This window comes from Lepidochelys olivacea, assembly GCF_965140295.1.
Source record: "Lepidochelys olivacea isolate rLepOli2 genome assembly, chromosome: 23".
In the NCBI taxonomy this organism is placed as follows: Eukaryota; Metazoa; Chordata; order Testudines; family Cheloniidae; genus Lepidochelys; species Lepidochelys olivacea.
Window position 1 is genome coordinate 2,069,662 of NC_140433.1, and position 24,920 is coordinate 2,094,581.

General features: G+C 63.8%; 1 protein-coding gene across 1 annotated transcript; it reads right to left on the bottom strand.

Annotated features, from left to right (window-relative positions):
- Window positions 1-853: 853 nt before the first annotated feature.
- On the bottom strand, window positions 854-23,720 carry EHD2 (EH domain containing 2). The gene is made up of 5 exons (XM_084612458.1): window positions 22,530-23,720; window positions 16,801-16,898; window positions 9,227-9,639; window positions 3,633-3,797; window positions 854-3,376 (listed from the first exon to the last, which is right to left on the bottom strand). The coding sequence occupies exons 1-5, from the start codon at window positions 22,925-22,927 to the stop codon at window positions 2,840-2,842; spliced, it is 1,611 nt and encodes a 536-aa protein (XP_084468584.1). The 5' UTR covers window positions 22,928-23,720; the 3' UTR covers window positions 854-2,839.
- Window positions 23,721-24,920: the final 1,200 nt, after the last annotated feature.

Here is a 24,920-nt window from a genome sequence, read left to right on the forward strand (position 1 = left end):
CCAGGGTGCTGGGGTGGGGATGGAGGGTTTCCAATCCCTCCCCGCCACACACACTTTCCACTGCATGGACACCCCCTGCACTCCCTGCCAGCCCAGCCCTCCCATCTTTCCCAAGCCACACTGAGGAATGCAAGTTTCCCTTGGCCGGGGCTCCGGGGTCCTGGCAGCCACCCAGGGGGGTGAGTCACCAGCCAGAGACGCTCGCTCCACCCTGCGGTGCAAAGGTGAGGAGGGAGTCGAATGCTGGACAGTCTGTTCCCGCGGCAGCTCCCAGCCAACGGGGCTGCAGGCTCGTCCGTCCCACATCCCCCAGCCCAGCCTCGTCCCGCCCAGGGTCCACCCGGGACCTGCCTCCTCCCAGGGGCATGGGCCGGGGTCTCCACACCTCCCAGTGGATGGCAGATTAGGAGCTGGGGAGCAGCCTCCTAATCCCACCCACCTCTGGCTCCTGGGGACCCCACCTGGGGGCTGAGAATGTGCCCACAATGGGGGGGGGGCAGGGGGTGGCTGCACATCATCCCCCTCTGCCTGGCTCTTTGGCCTTAAGGGCACAGGAGGTCTAGTTCTGCCAGGGGGTTCGGATTGATGGGCCGATCCAGTGAGGGGAGGCAGGATACCAGGGTGGATGGGCCCAGTGGTGTGATCTGGGTGGCAGAGACAGGGGAGGAGGAGGAAGTGGGGGGCAGGAATGCTGGGCAAAGCAGGCCACTGGTCTGATGGGGGTAAGAGGGGTACCTGGATGATGGGCCCTGGGTCCAGAAGCAGAGGGCCAGGCTTTGGGCCACTAGCCGCGCTCCGATTCCAGGCAGCGTCTGGCTCCGGGGGCCGAGCATCAGGGGCCCACGTCAGCAGATAAATGCGAGATCTCTTTATTGCAGAAGGACCGATATAAATACGGCCCCGGGGGCAGAGGAGACGACATACAGAGAGTCCTGGAGCCCGGCTCGTACAGGGGTGGCCAGTGAGACCGAGGGGGAAAGACCTCCTGGGGCTCCAGCTGGGCTCAGGCCCCGTGTTGCCCTCAATGGGCCAAGGCCAGTTCCCAGCCGTATCTGACCCTAGATCCAGAGAGATGGTAACCACCTCGGCTGACCTCACACAACAGCCAGGAGAGAGATGTGGCCTGCAGGGGGAACCCCCCAACCTGGTCACCTGACCAGGGCTGCATTAGGGCCCCCCCACATCCCTCCGACCACTATCCTGCCCCAGGGATGGGGAACAGAGGGCCTGAATCTCGGTTGCCCCATCCGTGCACTTGGGGATGGGATGGGCGGGGGGCGGCTAGTGTAACTTAGAGCGGGCCCAGTGCTCCTGTGACTCACGCTCTGCCCCCAGTAGGCCCTGGTTTAACGGCAGAGTAAATGAGCGTTTTGCCATAACAATACCAAGGGGCTGCCCCCCCCAGCGCACGGGAGGGGGGAGCAGTGGGGTGTGTCGGGGCATGAAGCGCAGGGTGGCTGGTCTGATACAAGGGGTCAATATACACAAAGCATGTGGCTGGAGGGGAAATGCGCCCCCCCCCCCAAGATACGACTCACAGACCCTGCCTGACTGGGCCCCACTTCCCGGATGGGTCTGAATGGACCCGGTCGGGCTCAGACAGGGCAGCTGGCCCCCCAGACCCTGAGTGGATTGCATGGCTGGTACAATATGGGTGCAGTACTGCCTGCTACCACTAGGGAGGGGGCATCTAGCGGGGCTGCAGTCCACTGAGGCTGTAATACCCCAGGCTGCCACCAGGGGGCAGGCAGGTGGCAGGGCCATACAGGGATATATGGGGCCAATTGGCAGGCCCTGCCCCCTGCTGTTGGGGGATTGTTACCTGCAGCCCGCCCAGCTGTTCTGGGCACTGGGCTCAGAACCCCCCAAACTCCTAGGGTAGCTCTGCCCCAGGCAGCCCTCAGGGCCGGATCTGGGTCCCAGCGGCCTGGTGCTGGCCCCCAGCCTGGCACCACAGATCGCAGACGGGACATGGGCATGGAGGATGCCGGGGCAGTGCCAGGATGTGACTTGTGCTAACCCAGCCTGGCTCTATGCCCCCCTACCCAGGGGCGGGGTGGGGGAGAGCAGCTCATGGCTGGCAGGCCCCAGGTTCGATCCCCACCCAGTGTGGCTGGTGGCCTGGGGATCTGGGAGCACAGCAAGTCCCCCCACTTTAACATGGTGACGGCCCCGGGTCCGTCAGGTCTCCCCCCAGATGACCTGGGGCAGCTGGAGGTCCGGGCAGTGGGTCCAGCTCGCGGCCTCTCTCTTCTCTCCCGGCGGACACGTAACATGGGGGGGGGGGGGGATCCGGGGGCTGCTGACCTCGACAGAGCCAGCTGCAGCTTCGTGCCCCGGGGGCGGGACGGAGATGGTGAAGGTATCCCAGGGCGGCTGGCTCAGATGGGATGCTGCGGGGCGGGGCGGGGGAGGAGGGCCTGATCCTGCATCCATGAGGTCCTAAATTACTCCCTCACCGGGGGGGTGAGGGGTGAGACTGGTTTGCTGATGCTGGAAAGCGGGGGGATCAGGGTTTCCTGGAGCAGTTCAGCCTGGCATGGGGGGGGAAATTGGGGTCTCCCGGAGCAGTTCAGCCTGGCATGGGGGGGGGGGAATCGGGGTCTCCTGGAGCAGTTCAGCCTGGCATGGGGGCAGAGAGATCGCAGTTTCCCGGAGCAGTTCAGCCTGGCACGGGTTGGGGGTGGATCGGGGTCTCCCGGGGCAGTTCAGCCTGGCACGGGGAGCAGGGGGATCGCAGTTTCCTGGAGCAGTTCAGCCTGGCACGGGTTGGGGGGCGGAATCAGGGTCTCCTGGAGCAATTGAGCCTGGCACGGGGCGGGTGTGAGCTGGGGCCCGTTTACTCGGCCGAGCCCTTCTGCCTCCTCTTGGAGGGGGGCACCAGGTGGCGGGGCAGGTCGGCGGGCAGGCCGTGCCCCTCCAGCTTGACCTCGATGAGGTGGCTGGCCAGGGCGAACTCCTCGTCGTCCAGCATCCCGTCCCTGTCCACGTCGCTCAGCTTCCAGATCTTGCCCAGCACCGAGTTGGGCAGCTTGGTGGCCACCATCCAGCTCTTGGCCTTGGTGCCGCTCAGCTTCCCGTCCAGGGGCGAGAGGTTGTAGAAGATCTCGTCGTACTTGGGCTTGTCCTTGGTCACCACCCAGTCCTCGTCGTCCGCCCCCTCGTAGGCGCCCTCGGCCAGGCCCTCCACGAAGGGGCCGTTGTGGGTGCCGTCGAAGGCCCCCCCCTGCACCCCGCCCTCCGGCATCTCCAGCTCCTCCTGGCGCAGCAGGGGCATCAGCTTGGCGATGTCGCTCGTCAGCATCTCGTCCAGCCCGTCCAGCAGCCGCGGCTTCAGCGCGTGGAACTTGGTGAAGTCGTGGACCATCAGCAGCTCCTGCGGGGGGGGGCAGGGTGGTCAGCAGCCGGGGGGGAGGGCACGGCCCAGTTCGGCCGGGCGCCCCCTCTCCCACGGCCCAGTCCAGCCTGGCACCGTCCCTCCCCTGCCGCCTAACTTGGCCCATCACCTCCCAGCTCCGCACACTGAAGTCCAGCCCAGCCCCACGCCCCTGTCCCCAGGGGCGTGGGGCAGCCTGCAGGGGGCGCCGTGGCAGGGGGCCGAGGAGCCAGCGGCGCCAGGGGCCGGCTCTCACCTGCATCTTGCCGCAGTCGGGGAAGTCGCCGGGCGAGATGTGATGCTCCAGCTGGATCTTGGCGAAGATGACGGGCAGCTTGGCGATCAGGTGCTTTTTCTTGTTGTCCTTCCCGAACACCGAGGGCATCTCCTTCTTCAGGTGGCTGATGATGTGGGCATGGACCTGGGGGGGCCGAGCGGGCATCAGCCAGGACTGGAGGGGACGGGACCCATCCGCAGGGCCCACCTCCAGAGCGAGGAGGCATGCCCCCGCCCCGCGGTGCCCACCACAGCTCCCGCCCCCGCTGCTAGGGGCCACCGGGCTTGCTGGCTGAGCTGTCAATTATCCAGCTCCCTTCCCCCCCACCACTTAGCAGCGCCCTCCCCGCCCACCCCATCTTCCTCCCCTCCCCCGCAGCCCAGCATCACCCTCCCCTCCCCCCACCCCATCTTCCTCCCCTCCCCCCCAGCCGAGCGTCACCCTCCTCCCCCCACCCCATCTTCCTCCCCTCCCCCCAGCCGAGCGTCACCCTCTCCCCCAACCCCATCTTCCTCCCCTCCCCCCAGCCGAGCGTCACCCTCCCCTCTCCCCCCACCCCATCTTCCTCCCCTCCCCCAGGCCGAGCGTCACCCTCCCCTCCCCCCCAACCCCATCTTCCTCCCCTCCTTCCCAACTGAGCATCACCCTCCTCCCCCCACCCCATCTTCCTCCTCTCCCCTCAGCCCAGCATCATCCTACCCCCAACCCCATCTTCCTCCCCTCCCCCGCAGCCCAGCATCACCCTCCCCTCCCCCCACCCCATCTTCCTCCCCTCCCCCCCAGCCGAGCATCACCCTCCTCCCCCCACCCCATCTTCCTCCCCTCCCCCCCAGCCCAGCATCACCCTCCCCTCCCCCCCACCCGAGCGTCACCCTCCTCCCCCCACCCCATCTTCCTCCCCTCCCCCCAGCCGAGCGTCACCCTCCCCTCCCCCCAACCCCATCTTCCTCCCCTCCTTCCCAACTGAGCATCACCCTCCTCCCCCCACCCCATCTTCCTCCTCTCCCCCCAGCCCAGCATCATCCTACCCCCAACCCCATCTTCCTCCCCTCCCCCCCAGCCCAGCATCACCCTCCCCACCAACCCCATCTTCCTCCCCTCCCCCCCAGCCCAGCATCACCCTCCTCCGCAACCCCATCTTCCTCCCCTCCCCCATGGCCCAGCATCGCCCTCCTCAGCCCACAGCTCAGCCTGGCCCAGCACCAGTCCCCTCCCGGCCCAGCTCGGACGCCCCCGCAGCACCAGTGGGCCCCGCCAGCAGCTCTTCCTGCCGGGCCCCCTCTCCCGCCCTGCACTGACCCAGAGCTTCGCTCCCTCGGCTTCCGCAGGAAGGATCCGTCTGGGGCAGTTGGGCAGGGCAGGGCAGGGCAGGGCAGGGCAGGGGCGCTCGCTCAGTCCCCACCCTCACACCGGGACAGGCCCCCCAGCCTGGCTCCCAGCATGGCCCAGGACACTGGACTGGGAGCCAGGACTCCTGGGTCCCATCCCCAGCTCTAGAAGGAGAAGGGAGAGGGTGTAGTGGTTAGAGCAGGGAGGCTGGGAGCCAGGACTCCTGGGTTCTGTCCCCTGCTCTAGGAGGAGGGGGGGGGTCTAGTAACAAGCAGGGGGGCTGAGGAACTGATTTATAAGGAAAGATTTAACAACCCAAATCCAGCTAAAATACACCAGGGTGGGGGACTATGGGCCACAGTTGCAGCCCCCATGGAGGGAGTTTATTCCATGAGCTCTTGGGGGCAGGGGCCCTCTGCCCCCACCTTCCTCCAGCACTGGCTCCATGGACCTGGACCTGCCCCCCCCCGGACCACATCCCGCCTGCCTTTCCCCACTGCCCCCCGCCACGTGCCAGCCCGGAGACGTCAGGGAATTTGCTGCCTCATGCCCCCTGCTGCTGCACTTCGCTGCCTTCCCTCTGCGGAGAAAGAGGGGCTCAGGAAAATCTGTGCCCCAAAGCCTTGGGTGGACTTTGGGGGCTGAGTGAACGTTAGCCATGCGGGCAGGGCAGTGGACCCCCACCACGGGAAGGGAGCCGCAGACAGCTGCTCTTGGAGCAAACACCAGCTGAATGTTGCCCCTTGATCCCCCGAAGGGGGGGACCCCAGGTCCGGCCTGCTCAGATGGCAGCTGAACCCACATGACTGAGTGGTTAGGAGCACGGGGCTAGGGCTCAGGACTCCTGGGTTCTCTTCCTGCCTCTGCTTGGCCACCTTGGGCAAGTCACCGCCCCGCTCTGTGCCTTGGTTTCTGTCTAGTTAAATTGTGAGTGCCTGGCACAACGGGGGACAGGGTCATGGCAGCGCCTGGCATAGTGGGACGGGGCAGATGAACATCTCAGCTCGATGGTGACGCTGGCCCTTGCCAGCCCTGCCCCGGGCGAGCGCTGGGGCCAAGGGGCGGGCGTCCAGCCTCCGTGACCTGGGCGGTTGTTGGCAGCCGGCTGTGGAAAGTGCTCAGGGGCTGTTCCATGGACGTTCTGTTCCCTGGCTCCGGCCGGGGCCGGGAGGAAATTGCCACTCAGGGGCCCGGGCCGCACAAAGGGCCCCGGGGAGCCGGCCCAGCAGGTGGCAGGAAAAGATAAGGCCGCGAGGGAGGGAAAGAGGCTGCAAAAGCCAATCTGGCGCTTCCTCTCGGGCCAATGGAGGAGCCTCATTAAAACTCCCCCACGTCACCGGGGGCACGGGGAGAGGAACCTGCGTTACTGAGGGGGCCGCGCCCTCAGGGGGGGTTGGTGTTGCTTTCCAAAAGCCTGTTAGAATAGGGAACACTGGCCCTGAACTGGCTCCAGGGTGGGGTCCTGGGACCTTTCCCCCCTAGGGGGCGCTGGCCCTGATCTGGCTCTAGGGTGGGGGTCCTGGGACCTTTCCCCCCTAGGGGGCGCTGGCCCTGAACTGGCTCCAGGATGGGGTCCTGGGACCGCTGGACCTGATCTGGTTCCAGGGTGGGGTCCTGGGACCTTTCCCCCCTAGGGGGCGCTGGCCCTGATCTGGTTCCAGGGTGGGGTCCTGGGACCTTTCCCCCCTAGGGGGCGCTGGCCCTGAACTGGCTCCAGGGTGGGGGTCCTGGGACCTTTCCCCCCTAGGGGGCGCTGGCCCTGATCTGGCTCCAGGGTGAGGTCCTGGGACCTTTCCCCCCTAGGGGGCGCTGGCCCTGATCTGGCTCTAGGGTGGGGGTCCTGGGACCTTTCCCCCCTAGGGGGCGCTGGCCCTGAACTGGCTCCAGGATGGGGTCCTGGGACCGCTGGACCTGATCTGGTTCCAGGGTGGGGTCCTGGGACCTTTCCCCCCTAGGGGGCGCTGGCCCTGATCTGGTTCCAGGGTGGGGTCCTGGGACCTTTCCCCCCTAGGGGGCGCTGGCCCTGAACTGGCTCCAGGGTGGGGGTCCTGGGACCTTTCCCCCCTAGGGGGCGCTGGCCCTGCTCTGGCCGCGGGGCTGGGGCCAGGAGCCCGGGGCCTTTCCCCTCCGGGTTACCAACGTGCTTGCAATGGAGGGGGCTGGAAGTTCGCTGTGCCCGGGGGTGCTGGGACTGAGCCCCGCCAGCCCACGAGTCACCCAGGGGCTGCCCCCTCCCCAGCCTGGCTGAAGCAAAGAGAAATCGTGCCGGGGGGGCTGTGAGCTCCGAACCTGGGGCAAAACGGCTGCCCGCTCACCGGCGTCCGGCCCCGGGCGGGGCATGGCTGGAATCCAGCTGCCAGGACTGGGTGGGATGGGGGGGCTGGGTCGCTCGGAGCTGCCTGCCCAGCCCAGCCTGGCACCACATGCCCTGGCGAGGGGGGCTCCCCCTTCAGGCACAGGGCCAGGGACCAGCCCGGACCCTGCCAGGTGCTAAGGTGGGCGCCTGCTACTTGGGGGATGCCCAGCCCCCCCTGCGTCGGCTCAAGCATGGGGGGCAGCAGCAGGGGGTTGGGGAACCAGGCCCAGGGCATGTGGAGGTATCAGTGCCCCCCACCCCTCATGGAGGCATCCCTAGTTAGAGGGTGTTTTAGGGGATCTGGCTAGAGGCATTTCCCAGGTGTGTGGGGGGGTGTTGCTCAGGCCAGGAGCCGGGGAGGGCCGTTGCTCGGGAGGGGGTCCCCATTTCTCAGGCTGGGGTGGGGTGTTGCTCAGGCCAGGAGCCGGGGAGGGCCGTTGCTCGGGAGGGGGTCCCCATTTCTCAGGCTGGGGGGGGGTGTTGCTCAGGCCAGGAGCCGGGGAGGGCCGTTGCTCGGGAGGGGGTCCCCATTTCTCAGGCTGGGGGGGGGGTGTTGCTCAGGCCAGGAGCCGGGGAGGGCCGTTGCTCGGGAGGGGGTCCCCATTTCTCAGGCTGGGGGGGGGTGTTGCTCAGGCCAGGAGCCGGGGAGGGCCGTTGCTCGGGAGGGGGTCCCCATTTCTCAGGCTGGGGGGGGGGTGTTGCTCAGGCCAGGAGCCGGGGAGGGCCGTTGCTGGGGAGGGAGTCCCCATTTCTCAGGCTGGGGGGGTGTTGCTCAGGCCAGGAGCCGGGGAGGGCCGTTGCTGGGGAGGGAGTCCCCATTTCTCAGACTGGGGGGGGGGCAGGGAGGATTGTTACTCGATCACAGCTGCGGAAGGCTCTGCCGCATGGGAAACCCTTAACGAGGAAACCAGGTGCAGGATGCGGGGTGAGGGGCTCACAAACCCCGTAACGGCCCCTCCCCTGCACACAATGAGGACACATGCACACCCCCGGGGGGGGGCATTGTTCAGCGCAGGACAGCCACGCTGTTGTTGGGGGTCTGGAGCCATCTGCTGCCTAAGAGGGTCACAGCCCTGAGACGATATGGGGCAGGGGGTGGGAAACGCAGCCCCAAAAGCTGCCCTCAGAGACTCGCCCCAAGCTCGGGGGTGCAGGGCCCGCAATGGGCCTGAGACCCACCAGCTAGCAGAGAATGTAAGACTTCCTGCAGCCAAGGGGTCTCTAACCACTAGACCCCCCCCCCACTCCCCTCTCTGCGCTGGGAATAGAACCCAGGAGTCCTGGCTTCCAGCCCCTCCTGCTCTAACCACTAGACCTCTCCCCTCCCCACGCCACCCATGCCACGCTAGACCAGGCATAGAACCCAGGAGTCCTGGTGGCTTGGATGATAACCAGGCGCTTTTGCCACCTGGGTGGCCAGGGGCTCCTTGGTCCCTCACCTTGCTCCCTCTGTCCCCTCAGTCCCCCCTGTCCCTCTTGGTGCCCCCCACTCACCCCCTATTATTCCCTTCCCTGCCCGCTCTGTCCCCCCACCTGCCTAGATCCCCCTGCCCCCCTCAGTACTCACCACCCACGACCCCAGAGCCCCCTTCCACCCCCCTCAGTGCCCTCCACCCATGACCCCAGAACCCCCCTTTCATCCCCCTCAGTCCCCCCGCCCGCCTAGATCCCCACAGTGCTCCCCAACCCCCTCCCCAGAGCCCCCTTCCACGCCCCTCGGTCCCCTTGCCAGCCTAGATCCCCTGCATCCCTCAGTCCCCCCGTCCCCACGGAAATCCCCCTCCCACCTCCTTGACCCGCCTAGATCCCCCTGTCCCTCTCAGTGCCCCCCCCCCCACATCTCCCCAGAGCTCCCCCACCCCCTCGGCCCCCCAGTCCCCCCGCTCACCCTGACCAGCCGGGCTCTCTTGACCAGGTCGTTGAGCTTGCGGAGGGCCGAGTTGCGGGGCAGGTTCTGGATGTCCTGGAACAAGTCCTGCTCCTCCAGCTCAAAGAGCCGCCGGTTGTCGGAGACGAGCAGCGGCTCAGCCCAGAAGGAGCCAATGTAGACACGCAGCACCTCAGGGGTGTTGAACACCTTCCCCAGGGACCACATGAGGGCCCCATAGACCCGCATCAGCTGCTGCGTCTCCACCATGTCGGCCTTGTTCAGGACCACCCGGATCTTGTCCTCGTTGCCCTTCAGGGCTCGGATGGCCTCCGAGAACTCGTCCGAGATCTCCAGCTTGTGGGCGTCGAAGAGCAGGACGATGCGGTCCACGCGCTCCGCGAACCACTGCAGCACGGCCGGGAAGTCGTAGCCTGCGGGGCCGGGGAGATGCCGTCAGGGCCCGAGGGGCGGGCGCGGGGCCCGGCGGGCAAGACCCTGCCCTGTGCCCCGCGCCAGCCCTGCCCCCCCGCCTCACGCCTGCCCCGCTCCCCACTCCCGCCCTGCCCCATCCGCCTGCCCCACGCCTGCCCTGCTCCCCACTCCCCAGCCCTGTGCCCCACGCCCCCCATGCCCCCTGCTCCCCAGCCCCTGCACCCTATACCCATCCTGTTCCCCACTCCCCAGCCCTGTGCCCCATGCCCGCCCTGCCCCCCTGCCCCTGTGCCCAACACAGCCCTGCTCCCCACTCCCCAGCCCTGTGCCCCACACCCATCCTGCCCCCCTGCCCCTGTGCCCAGTACAGCCCTGCTCCCCACTCCCCAGACCCTGTGCCCCCCGCCCGCCCTGCCTCGCCCCCCTGCCTCATGCCCACCCTGCTCCCCACTCCCCAGCCCCTGCACCCTATACCCATCCTGTTCCCCACTCCCCAGCCCTGTGCCCCATGCCCGCCCTGCCCCCCTGCCCCTGTGCCCAACACAGCCCTGCTCCCCACTCCCCTGCCCTGTGCCCCACACCCATCCTGCCCCCCTGCCCCTGTGCCCAGTACAGCCCTGCTCCCCACTCCCCAGACCCTGTGCCCCCTGCCCGCCCTGCCTCACCCTCCTGCCTCATGCCCGCCCTGCTCCCCACTCCCCAGCCCCTGTGCCCCACACCCCCGTACCCCCCACTCCGCAGCCCCTGCGCCCCATGCCCAGCACAGCCCTGCCCCTCCAGTCCCCAGCCCCTGTGCCCCACAACTGCCCTGCCAGGGCATGGGGCGTACCCTGCAGAGTGTACTGGGTGCCCGTGGACCTCGCTGCCAGCTTTGGGGTCCCTAGGCAGCAAGTTCCTTGACCCCTTCCGCTGGCGCCGGGCCCAGAGGACTAGCTCATGGGTTGAGAGAGGGAAAGGCGCCCCTGCTTCCCCCCAACAGACCCCCTCCCCCACCCTCTGCTCCTCCCCTAGTGTACCCCCAACCCTGCCTCCCTCACCCCCCACTGCCTCCCATTGAGATCAGGGCCCCATCGTGCCGGGCGTTGCCCAGACCCCAACCCAGATCGGGGTCCCCTGTATTTGGGGGAGGCTCAGGGGCTGAGAGAAGAGACGTCTCATTACATCCCCCCCAGCAAACCTAACAGCCTCGCTGAGGATTGCTGCTGGAGCCCAGCAGATTCTCCCCCCCCCGGCCCTCCCACTTGGCAGCCCAAGGCGGCCAGTGTCTCCAAAGCACCAAAAAAGGAAGCCTTGAGACTGAGCAGAGGAAAGTCTGAGCCAGCCGGGGCCCCACCGTGAATCAAAAACCCAGCTGGACCGGACGGGGCTGCTGCAAACCCCCTCCGGGCGTCTCTCCGCTGGCCGGGGGGTCCTGGGAAAGGTTGGGGTGGCCTCCCGTGCCAGGGGGAATCAGCGAAACCAGGGCACGGGGCTTTCCAGTGACCCAGCCCCCTGCCCGGGCGAGGGGCTCTGGCCTGCTGCAGCCAGCCAGACGTTCTCCCCGCTCCTCTGGCCCCCGGCTTCTCTGGGGTGGCGGGGAGCAGGCATTGGCCCTGTTGGCTGCAGTGATGGGGTGGGGGGAGAATCGGGTCCTGCGAACTCCTCCGTCCCCTGCTGTTTACACAAGCAGGGAAGGAGCCAGTGAGTTTCCAGGTCTGGCGCCCGGCCCTCCGATCGGGAGCCGATCCAGAGGAGGACCGGGGCTCCCGGCGACGGGCTGCTTCCCCCGCTGAGCTGGGATGGGGAAGGGGAGGCTGGGGCCGGCTGGAGAGCCGCGGCTGAGCTGTGTGTCCAGCCCAGATGGGATTCAGGGGATTCTCTAGAGAGGGAGGGGGGCCCGAGGGGCAGGAACGGCAGCTGGACCAGACCCTGTGCCCACCCGACAGCCGCGCTGGCCTTTCCCCCACACCAGCTTGCCAAGGTGTATTGGATCTCACGGTGCCCTGCACCTAATGTCACGAGCTGCAGGGTTCGCCTTCGCTTGCAGGCCTGGAGCACTGTGTGGTGGGTTATGGTGCACTGTCTGAACAGGCCCCGCACCCCACCCCAGAGGTGGCTGCATCTCAGCACTGGGTGAAGGATCTCTGTATAAACAGCTGCCATGCAGCTCAGGCCTGGCTGGGAAGCTGGCCCTGGGAGCAGGGCTATAACTCACCCCGTGGGAAACACCCTGAGATCCAGATGGTGCCAGCTCACGGCAGGAATTTCCTCTGCGCTCTGGCCCATTTGGCTCAGTCCTCGGGCAGCCCACCTGGGCAGTTGCTGTGTCTCGGTGATGGGGTTCACCAGGGGACGGGGCTCTGGGCTTCCATTGCCTCAGGGGACCTCCTCCTTCCCCCCGAAAAACTGCCACTAGCTATCTTCAACTGGGGTCTAGTGGTTAGAGCAGGGAGGGGCAGCTGGGAGCCAGGACTCCTGTCCCCGGTTCTGGGAGGGGAGTGGAATTTAGTGGTTAGAGTAGGGGGAGGGGAGCTAGGACTCCTGGGTTCAGTGATTCACTGAATGGCCTTCAGCAAGTCTCTGCCGCCTCTTTGTGCCTCAGTTTCCCCAACTGTGAAGCAAGGAGAGAACTGCACTGATTGGCCTCACAGGGGTCGACTTGGCCATAGCTTTTCACTAGCAATGCTCCCGGTGCCCCCATGTCAAAGCGGGCTGTGCTGCTCCCATTCACGTGCGCTGTCCCCCGTCTCCCCCACGATCACGCCCTCAGGACGTACGCCCTGCCCCCGCCGCGCTCCCCTCTGCTGTCACAGCCCCACTGGCAGGACGGGCATGATTTCTCAGCGTGTTGTGACCCATCCCGTTGCTATGGGGCTCAGCTGATCCTGCCCACAAAAACCTCCCTGCCCTGGCTTATCACCTGCTTTATTTTAACAGCTTCTTCCTCTGTTTCTCCTGGCCCTGCTGGTTGCTGGGGGATTTCAGATCCCACCCTGTTCCCAGAAACAGCACACCAGGGACCTGGCCTGAACCGAACTGCCCCATCGGGCACTTCCTGGGTTCAGTCCCAGGGCAGCTGCAACGCCCGCTCGTGGGGACGCATGGCTGCACGAGCAACCCTACAATAACAGACCAATGTAGTGGTGCAGGATTCACAAGTGACCCTACGATAACAAACCAGCGTGACCAGCCCGTGCCGTCTCCGAGCGGCCCTACGATAACGAACCGGCCCGTGCCGTCTCCGAGCGGCCCTACGATAACGAACCGGCCCGTGCCGTCTCCGAGCGGCCCTACGATAACGAACCAGTGTGACCAGCCCGTGGCGTCTCCGAGCGACCCTACGATAACGAACCAGCCCGTGCCGTCTCCGAGCGGCCCTACGATAACGAACCGGCCCGTGCCGTCTCCGAGCGGCCCTACGATAACGAACCGGCCCGTGCCGTCTCCGAGCGGCCCTACGATAACGAACCGGCCCGTGCCGTCTCCGAGCGGCCCTACGATAACGAACCGGCCCGTGCCGTCTCCGAGCGGCCCTACGATAACGAACCGGCCCGTGCCGTCTCCGAGCGGCCCTACGATAACGAACCGGCCCGTGCCGTCTCCGAGCGACCCTACGATAACGAACCGGCCCGTGCCGTCTCCGAGCGACCCTACGATAACGAACCGGCCCGTGCCGTCTCCGAGCGGCCCTACGATAACACTGCAGCCTGCCTGCTAGAGGGAGATCGGTTTTGTTTGGGATGCACAGCTGGGCCTGTCCCAGCGGGCTGTTTGCACACAGGAGTGAGCTGAACACGGGACAGCTGCGAGCAGCCGAGGGTGCCCTGGACTCATCGGGGTGTTTACTGAGCCGCCATGCCCCTGGGTCTGGCTGGATTCCCTGCATGCCTCCGGGCACCGCCTGCATGGCGCTCCCTCCAGCTCCAAAGGGTGCCAGGTGGGCAGCTGGGCCAGGGAGCCCCCCCGGGGGGGGGCCTCTTGTGTTCTAGCAGCTGGGTGAACCCCTCCTGGAATGCAGCCCCCTCCCCACATGGGCCCCGGGAGCCCCTGGCAGCTCGCCAGCGAGGAATTCAAAGGGGAGGAATCCCAACGAGGAATTCGGACACGTCAGTGGGAAAGCACGTCCCCGCCCCCCACTACATTCCTCCAGCCAGGGTACATCCAGGCCGGGGACCCCCCAGCTTAGGGCAGGAAGGGCACGTTCCCGCAGGGGCCAGGGGTCACTGGGAGGGCAGGTGCTCAGTGCCTCTGAAATTGGGCTGCCAGGAGCCTCACGGTGCTGTGATAAACCGTCTTGTAACGGGTGCCTGGTCCCTGACGCTGAGATGCAGCCGCCTCTGCGGTGCAGGGCGGGGGCCTGTTTGTACAGGGATCCCACACCCGGCACTGAGATGCAGCCACCTCTGTGATGGGCCCTGGCAGCTGTTTATACAGAGAGCCCCTCAGCCAGGACTGAAATGCAGCCACCTCGGGGGTGGCATGCAGCAGCTGCTACACACCAGCATTGCACTCTGGTTTAGAATAGCCATCAAAGCCTGGTCCTATGGTCCAAAACCGGGACTGGGAGCCAGGACTCCTGGGTTCTATCCCCAGCTCTGGGAGGGGAGCGGGGTTGGTGGTTAGAGCGGGGCGGGGGTGGGGGGCTGGGAACCAGGACGCCTGGGTTCTCTCCCCAGCTGCCCTTGGGAAGCCACTGCCCCTCAGCTTCCCTGGGAGCTGATGGCCCCGCACACCCGGTGTGGGTTGCTGTGTGGCAACAGGTTATCCAGTGTCTCTGTTGGTTTTCCCAGGGCCTTCCCCCCGCAGCTGCTCCCTGCCCAGCAGGGCCAGAGGCCTGGACATCCCTTTGTTGGCACGCGGGGCCAACTCCTCCGTGCCTCATGCTCCCTGGCAGGCATCCCAGTGCGGGAACAGCCAGCCCCTGCTCAGCTGACGGGGATCCAGCCCAAACAGAGTCACGGCCCTGGCTGGGAGGTTATGCTCCGAGGCCCAGTCGGATCCCATGGCAGAGCGATGTCATCGGCCTCCTTCAGTTTGCACGCCCAGCTTCGTTTGGACAGGATTCTCCCTCACTTCCTGCCCCGAACGGCTGACTGGCATTGCTGAATCATAAACAGGGCCCTGCACCTCACCCCAGAGGTGGCTGCATCTCGGCACTAGGCGAGTGGTCCCCGTATAAACAGTCCTCGCGTTCCACCCCAGAGGTGGCTGCCTGCATCTCAGCCCCCATTGATCTGAGGACCAATCCCTCCTCACACAGCATCACCCCCCAGCTCCCCAAAGGCGGTACTCTGCAGGATGCCTCCTGCTCCACTGATGAGGCTCACTAACGAGTTGCGTGCCTTGAGGCTACTTATTGCACCGGATTCCGGCCCTGATACATTTCATTCTCACTCAATACCCTCCTTTGTAACGGATTTGTTCCCGTGGTGGCTAATCGTTTCCTTCCAGGAATGATTTTATAACCAGCAGGGGGGAGGGAGGGGTACAGGAACGAGAGCAAGAAAGAAAACGTCCCTGCTTGTGGGTTACGTTTCCCCTCTCCCCTTTGCTGGCCTGGTCTGCTGAGCCGGCAGCGCCGTGGGGCCGTGACTGGCTCTCGCTCTGTGTCTGGCTGGGGCAGAGAGAGACAGCCAGGGCTGGACAGCAGGGGCTGCAGGTCGGGCGTGAGGGGCCCCAGCAGAGCTCGGGGAGCCCAGGGCTGGGCTAGCAGGGGCTGCGGGTTGAGAGTGATGGGCACTGTCAGAGCTGTGGGGGGCAGGGGAGCCCAAGGCTGGGTGTTTGGGGTCCTGGCGGAGCTCGGGGAGCAGGTGTCTGAGTAACTCAGCGCCCTTGCTCCATCCACCCCTGGGCCACCTGTCTATGGCGCTCGCCCAGCAGCATCGGCAGCCCTGGCCCTTTGGAGGCGCTGGGGGCTCGGATAATGCAGCCCCCACTCTCCCCCGCCCCCCAAGCTGCTCCCTGTTTGGAATCAGCCCTGCTGCATCGTGTCCCGTGAAGTCGGGCTCTAGGACTGAGTCAGTATTTCCCGGCCGGCTGGAGCCCGGGGGGCAATGCCAGCCCCGTGCCAGGAACATACCCGGCCGCTCGCATGGCAGGGCCAAGGACAGAGCAGAGACGAAGCCTGAGATGTATTTGTCTGATGGCTCCATGCCCCGCCCCGCTCCCCTTTGGGAACCCAGGAGTCCTAGCCCCAGCCCCACCTCCAAAGCCAGTGTGGCAATACCCACGTTTGTCCCAGGCCAGGATCCCACATGGGAGGATCCCCACTGGGGCTTGGCCTCTCGCCTCCCGCCACTGTCATCCCCCAACCTGGGGGGGAGCTGGGCCACGTCAATCTGGGAGCCACAAGCCCAGTCACACCCACTAGTGGGCAGCGAGGGGCCCTGCTCAGCCCTGGTGCATGGCACCCACAAGGCAACCACTCGCACGCACGGCCTGCCAAGCGGGCACACACATGCCCCGCCCTGCAGGCACAGATGCAAACGTGGGCGCCCGTGAACACACGCACCAGCCTGCAAGTGCCCAAGGGCCCCCCCCCCGAGCCCTGGGCCTGCACACAGCCAGGGCACACGCATTGCCACGCGGGGCGCGTACACACACCGACATGCACAAACAGTTTGTTCAAGCGAATTACGACAACAACGGGTGGTTTCATCCCGCGACGATGACTCACGGTGAAAAAATGCCCCTGGCCCAGGCCTGGCTCCTGCAGCAACAGGCCTCCCAGCCAAGTGTGCGCTCGACAGGGCGGGGCTGGGAAAGGCGGCGTTCTGCAGCGAGGGTGTCCTGGTGCCCGGGGTGCATGGAGACACACACCCGTCTGAAGGGAGCCCCCCACCCCTCTACTCCACTAGACCCCACTCCCCTCCCAGAGCCAGGGAGAGAACCCAGGCGTCCTGGCTCCCAGCCCCCCTGCTCTAACCACTAGCCCCCGCTCCCCTCCCAGAGCTGGGGACAGAACCCAGGAGTCCTGGCTTGACCTGCTGGGCTCCGCAGCCCTTCCACCCACCCTGGCAATCAACGTGCCCCGACCGAATCCCCACGGGGCGGGGGGGGGGGAGCCGGGGTTACAGATGTGGCAAGATGAAGCCCCCGCCCCTTGCTCCAGCCACATAGCACTGAGCCAGTGCAGTTTCGCCCCATCCCTGTCCCCTTCTACCCACCGCCCCAGGCCTTACCCCGGCACACGCGCTGCTTGGCTCCCGACAGGATCCCCGGGGTGTCGATGAGGCTGATACTCTCCAGGACTTGGTTGGGCAGCTGGGCACACATGAACCTGTCAGGAAAGGGAAGCAGCAATGAGCAATGGCAGCACGTGGGACAGGAGTGGGGCAGCTCGGCCTAGCAGCTAGGGCTCCGCACGAGGAGCCAGGACTCCTGGGTCCTATCCTGCTGCAGGGAGGGGAGCGGGGTCTAGTGGTCAGATCACAGGTGGCTGGGAGTCGGGACTCCTGGGTTCACGGCATGGCTCTGTCACTGAACTGCTTTGGGACTTGGGGGAAGTCTCTTCCCCGCTGGTGCCTGTCTCCCCACCCTGCCCATGCCGAGTTAAAGTGGGAGCTCTTCCAGGCAGGGACAGTCTCACTCTCTCTGGACAGTCCCCTCGGTCTGGGTCTGGGCAGCGCCTGACCCAACGGGGCCTTGATCTCGGTTGGGGTCTGGGCAACGCCTGGCACAATGTGGCCCTGATCTCAGTCAGGGTCTGTGCAGCACCTGGTGTAATTGGAGACTCCAGGGGCTACTGTGTTTGGGTGTTGGCAGGTTTATCCCATGACCTTTGATCTCTACTGCTGAGAAAGCAGGTGGAAAACAGTTACTGTTTAAAGAGAGCTCATCCACCCCACTGCCAGCCCCCTTCTCCTTGCGTAAGGAGGAGATCGGGGGTGTGGCCGGAGCGCGCTGCACTGGGGCTATTCTCTGCCACCCCCACCCAGTACACAGGGGATGAATCGGGGGCCTGGCTGGACCGCACTGCGCTGTGGCTATTCTCTGCCCCTCAGGTCCCACCGATGAGTTAGAGCAGCCCTGAGGCTGCTGTAATTTGCACTAAGGGTCAGACAGCTCCCAGGATTCAGAGGGTTTAAAGCCACTTTTCCCACTCCAGGTGCTGGGAGGGGGAATCACAGAACCCTGAGCCTTGGGGAGTCCCTGCTTTCCCCTGACCCTGGGGCCCTGGCGGTGCTGGGGAGCCAGGTCACCCCACCACATACAGTAGAGCAGCCTCAGGGGAGCCCTGAGCTGGTTGGAGAGGATGGTGGCACCGTGAAGCTGCATCGGGCCTGGGGATCCGGCCCCCTCAGTCCCAGGGTGCAAGCAGACACCCCCTGGCCTCTGTGCCAGCCTCCTACGTAGCCTGGGGCCGCCCTTCTTCTGCGCCTCCCCCAACCGCAGAGCGCCCGGTGCATCAGCTCATGCGGGAAAACGCCTTTTCCCTCACTCTGCCTTCCCGGGGGCACAGCGGCACCGGACACGTGGACGGAGGCTGGACAGCTGACTGCGGGCCAAGGGCAGAGAGACAGGCCACAGTGGCAGGGCCCAGGGTAAAGGCTGGGGGTGGGGGGGCTGGGCGGAAAGGAAGGGGAAGAAGGAATGAAGGATGGAGCAAGACGCAGGAGTAGCCCGGACGCAGGCTGGGGGATCTGGGAAGAGGAGAGCGAGCCAGGGCTGGTGCAGAGGATGGGGGGATGCTGCCCCACGCTCCCTGGCCCGGGTTGGGAGGGTGGGGGAGCCTGCAGGAAAGCAGCCCAGCATCAGCAGGAAGCCGGGCCGTGGCATGCGAGTGGGGGGCTCATGGGGAGGAGCCCGTGTTTACAAACTCCTCCATGCTGGAGGAAGTCGGGCTGGTCTGATATAAACACGACGCTAAAAATAGCCCTGCCCAGGCCCAGCTGAGCCGGGCAGCGAAGGTAGCGGGGGGCTCCCAGCTCGGCTGTGGCTGTGTCCAAGCAGGGGCTGGAGCTTCAGGCCAGATGGTCTCCCGGGGCCTGCTCCAGCCAGGGGGCTATCGGGAGCCGTTGCACTGACCTCAGTGGGCTTTAGGTTGGGCTCCAGGGCCCGTTTCCCTGGGAAACCCGCCACCGTCCATGAAAAGAACCTAGGCGTCCTGGCCTGTTTGTCTAGAAAGGAGAGTGTTTCCAGAGTTAAAATTCATTTTGTTTTACCGAGATCGGGGCCCTGTCGCGGCGGGCGCTGCCCAGACCCCGACCGAGATCAGGGCCCCGTCGCGCCAGGCACTGTCCAGACCCCAACCGAGATCGGGGCCCCATTGTGCCAGGTGCTGCCCAGACCCCGACCGAGATTGGGGCCCTGTCGCGCCAGGCACTGCCCAGACACAGAGTGAGAGCCAGTCCCCCATAGACATATTATCCCTATGTTACAGACAGGGGAAACCGAGGCACAATGCGATTTCCAGTGAGTCTGTGACAGAGCCAGATACTGAACCCCTATCTCCTGGGCCCCAGCCTTTCCTCAAGGCCCCCCTCACTCCATCTTCCCCGCCTGCACCCCTCAGCTCAGCCCCGAGCTGAGCTTGCCCGCCCCAGGCGCCTCCTGCCAGCCATCTCGTGAGAAGGGGCCTGTCCTCCCATGGCTTCCTGCCGCCAGCGCATCTGGAGCCATGACGCCTTCTTTCCAGGCAGCCCGGGATGGGGAGGGGACTGGGCCACAGGCCCTGCATTCCTGAGAGCCTGGCTCAGCCCCAGCCCCCAGCCTGGCCCCCCCACCACAGACCAGGGCTGGGTGGGAACAGGTGTCCTCTGCACTGCACGAGACAAGGCCAGGCTGGATGCACATCACAGGGGGCTGCTGCTGTTTAAACCTCCCTCCTTACAGCTGCAGCCCCACGGTCCCCCAGGTGTAGCCCCTCCCCTGCCAAACCCAACATCCCAGGCTTCTCCCAAGGGGCTGGGCAGGGACATGCAGGGTTGAACAGCTGTTTGCAATGGTGGAGCAAGGTGAGGGCAGGAAGCCAAGGCAGGGCTGTGCCAGATGGGGCAAGGGATCTCCACTTTTCAGAGAAGGAGTGGAGTCTAGTGGTTAGAGCAGGGAGGGTTAGGAGCCAGGACTCCTGGGGCCGATCCCTGGCTCTGGGAAAGTAGTAGGGTCTAGCTGTTAGACATCGGAGTTTGGACTCCTGGGTTCTGTTCCTAGCTCTGCAAAGGTGTGGGGCGTCTGAGTGGCTGGTGCAGGGAGGGACTGGGAGCCAGGACTCCTGGGGCCTGTTCCCAGCTCTGTAGGACGTAAGACCCGAAGAGGAGAAATGACATGTGCAGGGCTCTGCAGAGTCAGGGAAAGAACCCAGGAGCCCTGACAACAAGCTCATGCGGCCTTGCTATCATCCTGACTTGCTGCATGCTGCCACTGAAGCGCTGCCATGTTCCACCCCAGAGGCAGCTGCAGTTCAGTGCGGGTCGGGGGAGCAGCCCCACGGGATACTCTGAGACTCGTGACAGGCTCGATGGGAGAGGTTTACAAAGCAGGACCGGGGGCTTAGCCACAAATTCCATCACTGACACCCACAGGCCCGCTCCCCCAGGTTAACGGGCGTGTATGAAGTTAAGAAAGGAGGGCTTGGATCTGAACCACCCCCGCAGTGCCCTGCCCCTCCCCATGTTGGGTGTACACACACACCCCAATGCACGCACATGGACTCACACTGAGTTGCGCCCAGATGCGTACACACGCGTGCAGGGATGTATGCACACACACACCCCCCCCCCTGGGTTGCACACACACACACAGGAGGGGCAGAGCCCCAGTGTGGAGACAGGCTGTAGAAATGATCCAGGGCTCCGCCCAGGGGCGAGGCTGGATAGATCGGGGCTGGGAGAGGCGAGGGGCAGGAGCTGGGGATGGGAGGGGCTAGAGAAGGGGAACGGGCTGCCCCCGCTTGTCCCAAGGGCCAGGGGGCGCCCATTGACTCTGAATGGCAGCTGTTTAAACCGATGAAAGGAAATGCAGCCTGGCATTAGCCCGTGGAACTCCCTGCTACAAGCTCTGAGGCCATGTGGTCAGGGACTCAAGCAAGGGCTGGGGATAAAGAGAACATTTATTAGACAGATTGCGTTTTTGGTTTAATAAGGGATATAAGTCCCCAAGCTTCAGGGCATGAGCTGAAGTCTTGGGGATTGGGGAAAGCATCCCCTAGTGGCCAGATTACCCCACAGCTCTCTGGGCTAGATGGACCTGCTGGCCATTCCTATGTCACGTCCCATTGCTTAAGCTCAAGTGAGAGGAGGAGACTCTAAAAGGAGCTGGGAATGGGCACATCAGACCAGATCAAAGGCCCATCAAGCCAGGTCTCCTGTCCACGAGAGAGTGGGTCAAGCCAGACACTCCTGAGGACCGTGAGGTAGCCAGCTGTGGCATCTTACCCCATGGGGGAAATTCCTGACCCCTCCATGGAGCTGGTCTGCTCACGCCCTGGAGCATGCCGATTAAACAGCTGCAGGACCCAGGCCAGTTCAGCCTGGGCTGGCACGGGTGTGGGCTGAAGACGAGGAAGAGGAGGCACTTGTAGATGGCAAGGAAAGGCCGTGGCACAGAGTCCCTGCAGGAAGGCACTGGAGAATAAGCGGCCCTCTCTTGCGCCACAGTGAGCTAGCGGTGGCCGGGGAGCATTGTGGGAAGGCACTGGAGGACCAGCAGCCCTTGATCGTTGTGTGGCAGGCTAGCCTGGGCCGAGTTAGCGGTGGCCGGGGAGCATTGTGGGAAGGCATTGGAGGACCAGCAGTCCTTGACGGGCAGTGCTAGCCTGGGCCAAGTTAGCGGTGGCCGGGGAGCATTGTGGGAAGGCATTGGAGGACCAGCAGTCCTTGACAGGCAGTGCTAGCCTGGGCCGAGTTAGCAGTGGCCGGGGAGCATTGTGGGAAGGCATTGGAGGACCAGGAGTCCTTGACGGGCAGTGCTAGCCTGGGCCAAGTTAGCGGTGGCCGGGGAGCATTGTGGGAAGGCATTGGAGGACCAGCAGTCCTCGATCGTTGTGTGGCAGGTTAGCCTGGGCCGAGTTAGCGGTGGCCGGGGAGCATTGTGGGAAGGCATTGAAGGACTAGCAGCAGCCCTGGATGGGCAGTGCTGGCCTGAGTTAGTGGTGGCCGGGGAGCATTGTGGGAAAGCATTGGAGGACCAGCAGTCCTCGATCGTTGTGTGGCAGGTTAGCCTGGGCCGAGTTAGCGGTGGCCGGGAAGCATTGTGGGAAGGCATTGGAGGACTAGCAGCAGCCCTGGATGGGCAGTGCTGGCCTGAGTTAGTGGTGGCCGGGGAGCATTGTGGGAAAGCATTGGAGGACCAGCAGCCCTCGATCGTTGTGTGGCGGGCTAGCCTGGGCCGAGTTAGCGGTGGCCGGGGAGCATTGTGGGAAGGCATTGGAAGACCAGCAGCCCTCGATCGTTGTGTGGCAGGTTAGCCTGGGCCGAGTTAGCGGTGGCCGGGGAGCATTGTGGGAAAGCATTGGAGGACCAGCAGCCCTCGATCGTTGTGTGGCGGGCTAGCCTGGGCCGAGTTAGCGGTGGCCGGGGAGCATTGTGGGAAAGCATTGGAGGACCAGCAGCCCTCGATCGTTGTGTGGCGGGCTAGCCTGGGCCGAGTTAGCGGTGGCCGGGGAGCATTGTGGGAAGGCATTGGAGGACTAGCAGCAGCCCTGGATGGGCAGTGCTGGCCTGAGTTAGCGGTGGCCGGGGAGCATTGAGGAAAGGCATTGGAGGACCAGCAGCCCTCGATCGTTGTGTGGTGGGCTAGCCTGGGCCGAGATAAGTGGCTGTAGAGGGAAGCTCACTCAAGGGCTGCCCAGTAGGCCCAGTTGTGCTGGCCATCACACGAGCGATGGGGTTTTGTGCATGTGTGGGGACGGGGGTCGAGTTCATGGGGACGCTGGCAGCAGGGGGCCCACGAGCGGGGGGCCAGCACTCACCGGTTGAGGAAAGTGTTCCCGAAGGGGTTGAGCTTGCGGAAGGGTTTCTTGGGGTCAACGATGAGGGCGTTGCCTGGGATGATCCCCTCGGTCTCGCCATGCATGACCGCGATGAAGGAGTCGGTGGTGGGCTCGGGCCCAATGCGGCTGCCCGGGATGTCCTGCTCCAGCAAGTACTTGATGAAGGTGGTCTTCCCCGTGGAGTATTGCCCCACCACCAGAACCATGGGCTTGTTATCAAAGTCGGCGTCCTCCAGGGCCGGCGAGTGGAAGTCATGGAAGCGGTAGAATTCCTCCACGGGCAGCAGCTTCTTCTTGTAGAGGTTCTTCAGCCCCTCGGTGACCGTGTGGATCACCTCAGGGGTCTTCTTCTCGTTCTTCCTCATCCAGCTGAACATCTTCCCCTAGTCCTGCCGTACACACCTGGGGAGAAACAGGGCAATGGGGACTCCTTTGGGAGATCGATAGATCCTAATCAATAGATCTTTCTGAGATCAATAGTTCGGAGTTGATAGATCTTTCCGAGATCAATAGATCCGAGAGTCAATACTTCAACTGATCCGATACAGAGATCAATTAATCCAAGCTGAAAACCCCGTCGAGAACCAGGAAGAGCCACGGTCTTTTGGAGATCAGCAGATGTAAAGTTGATAGATCTTTAAATGGATAGATCTCTGGGAGATCAAATGGAAAGATCTTGAAAATGGGAGACTGGCAGATCTGAAACCAATAGACCGCTCGGGAATCAGCAGATCTCTGATCAGTAGATCCAAATGGATAGATCTTTTTCGTGGGGAGACGGGTGGATCTCTTGGGTGATCTCCAGACCTGGATTTGGTAATCAGATGAAATTTAAAGGCACAGTGTTGCGTATGCTGCTCGATTTAAAGAAACCCAAGTATAATCACTCCTAAACCAGGAGCATAAGCTTGGCATGGGGGGTGGGTTCTTCTGGTGCCGTCTGGGAAGGAACTTGCGCTCCCCTTTCCCCCCTTCAAAAAACAAAGTTGAGCGGCACGGAGAAAGCTGGCGCTAGGAGCAATCTCAGCAGGGTCGGAGCTGCTAATGGCGCTTTGCAGAGAAAAATTCCTTCTCTGGCCCGTGCAATTTTTTTTTTTTTTTCCTAAAGGAGGAAAAAATCTTTCAGTGAACTTGCAGAAGATCCTGCAGAACATCTGAGGAGGGGCTGGGAGGCTGCCTAAGGGTAAAGGAGTTGCCAGATGACACAAGGCAGACAGCGGAATATATTAACATAAATTAACAGAGGGGCTGTGGGGGGAACTTGAGAACAAATATTGCGGGGGGCGGGGAGGCGTACGAACAGGGTTTGTACTGAAGGCAGGACTGTGGGCTGGACAGGCAGCCTGTGGTGCCACCAAGCGGGGGACTGAAGCATCTGCTGCCAGAAGCAAAAGGAGGGACCAGGTGCAGCCAGTCACAGGATGCTCAGGAAAGTTCACCCAAATTCACCAGCACCAGTGTGACCGTGCAGGGGATCAGTTACTCTCCCCTCCCGCCCCCTGCCCCCGAGCCCCACTGGGGACACGCCTTGTGCAGAATTCAAGGGGCCTGTGGACAACTCTCATGATTTTGCCACGAGTCTCATGATAATGATCAGGGGGTCGCCGTGTCCGTCTGTATCCACAAAAACAACGAGGAGTCCGGTGGCACCTTAAAGACTAACCGATTTATTTGGGCAGAAGCTCTCGTGGGTAAAAACCCCACTTCTTCAGATGCATGGAGTGAAAGTTACAGATACAGGCATCAATATACTGGCACAGGAAGAGAAGGGCGTCACCTCACAAGTGGAGAACCAGCGCTGACGAGGCCAATTCAAACAGGATGGATGTGGTCCCACTCCCAATCGTTGATGAGGAGGTGTCCATACCAAGAGAGGGAAAATGGCTTTTGTAGTGAGCCGGCCACTCCCAGTCCCTATTCAAGCCCAAAATTAATGGTGTTAAGTTTGCAAATGAGTTGTAGCTCTGCAATCTCTCTTTGGAGTCTGTTTTTGAAGTTTTTTTGTTAAAGGATGGCTACTTTTAATGTGATAGATGCCATCATGTGCCAGCAACGCCCCTCTGCCGGGTACATTGACCAAACCAGACAATCTCTACATAAAAGAATAAGTGAACACAAATCAGACATCAGGAATCACAGGATATCAGGGTTGGAAGGCACCTAAGGAGGTCATCTAGTCCAACCCCCGGTACCATACAAAAGCCAGCAGGAGAACACTTCAATCTCCCTGGACATTCAATAACAGATTTAAAAGTAGCCATCCTTCAGCTCTCTGGGCCAGAGACTGTCTTGCTGTCCTACATTTGTACAGCATCTAGCACAATAGGGTGCTACCCTAATACAAATAATAAGGAAAAACTAAAGCCTAAT

Coding starts and splice junctions, on each gene's coding strand:
- EHD2 (XM_084612458.1), bottom strand. CDS start 22,927: ATGTTCAGCTGGATGAGGAAGAACGAGAAGAAGACCCCTGAGGTGATC. Junction 16,899..22,529: donor GGGAACACTTTCCTCAACCG/GTGAGTGCTGGC, acceptor CTTTCCTGACAG/GTTCATGTGTGCCCAGCTGC. Junction 9,640..16,800: donor CAAGCAGCGCGTGTGCCGGG/GTAAGGCCTGGG, acceptor CCGGCCCCGCAG/GCTACGACTTCCCGGCCGTG.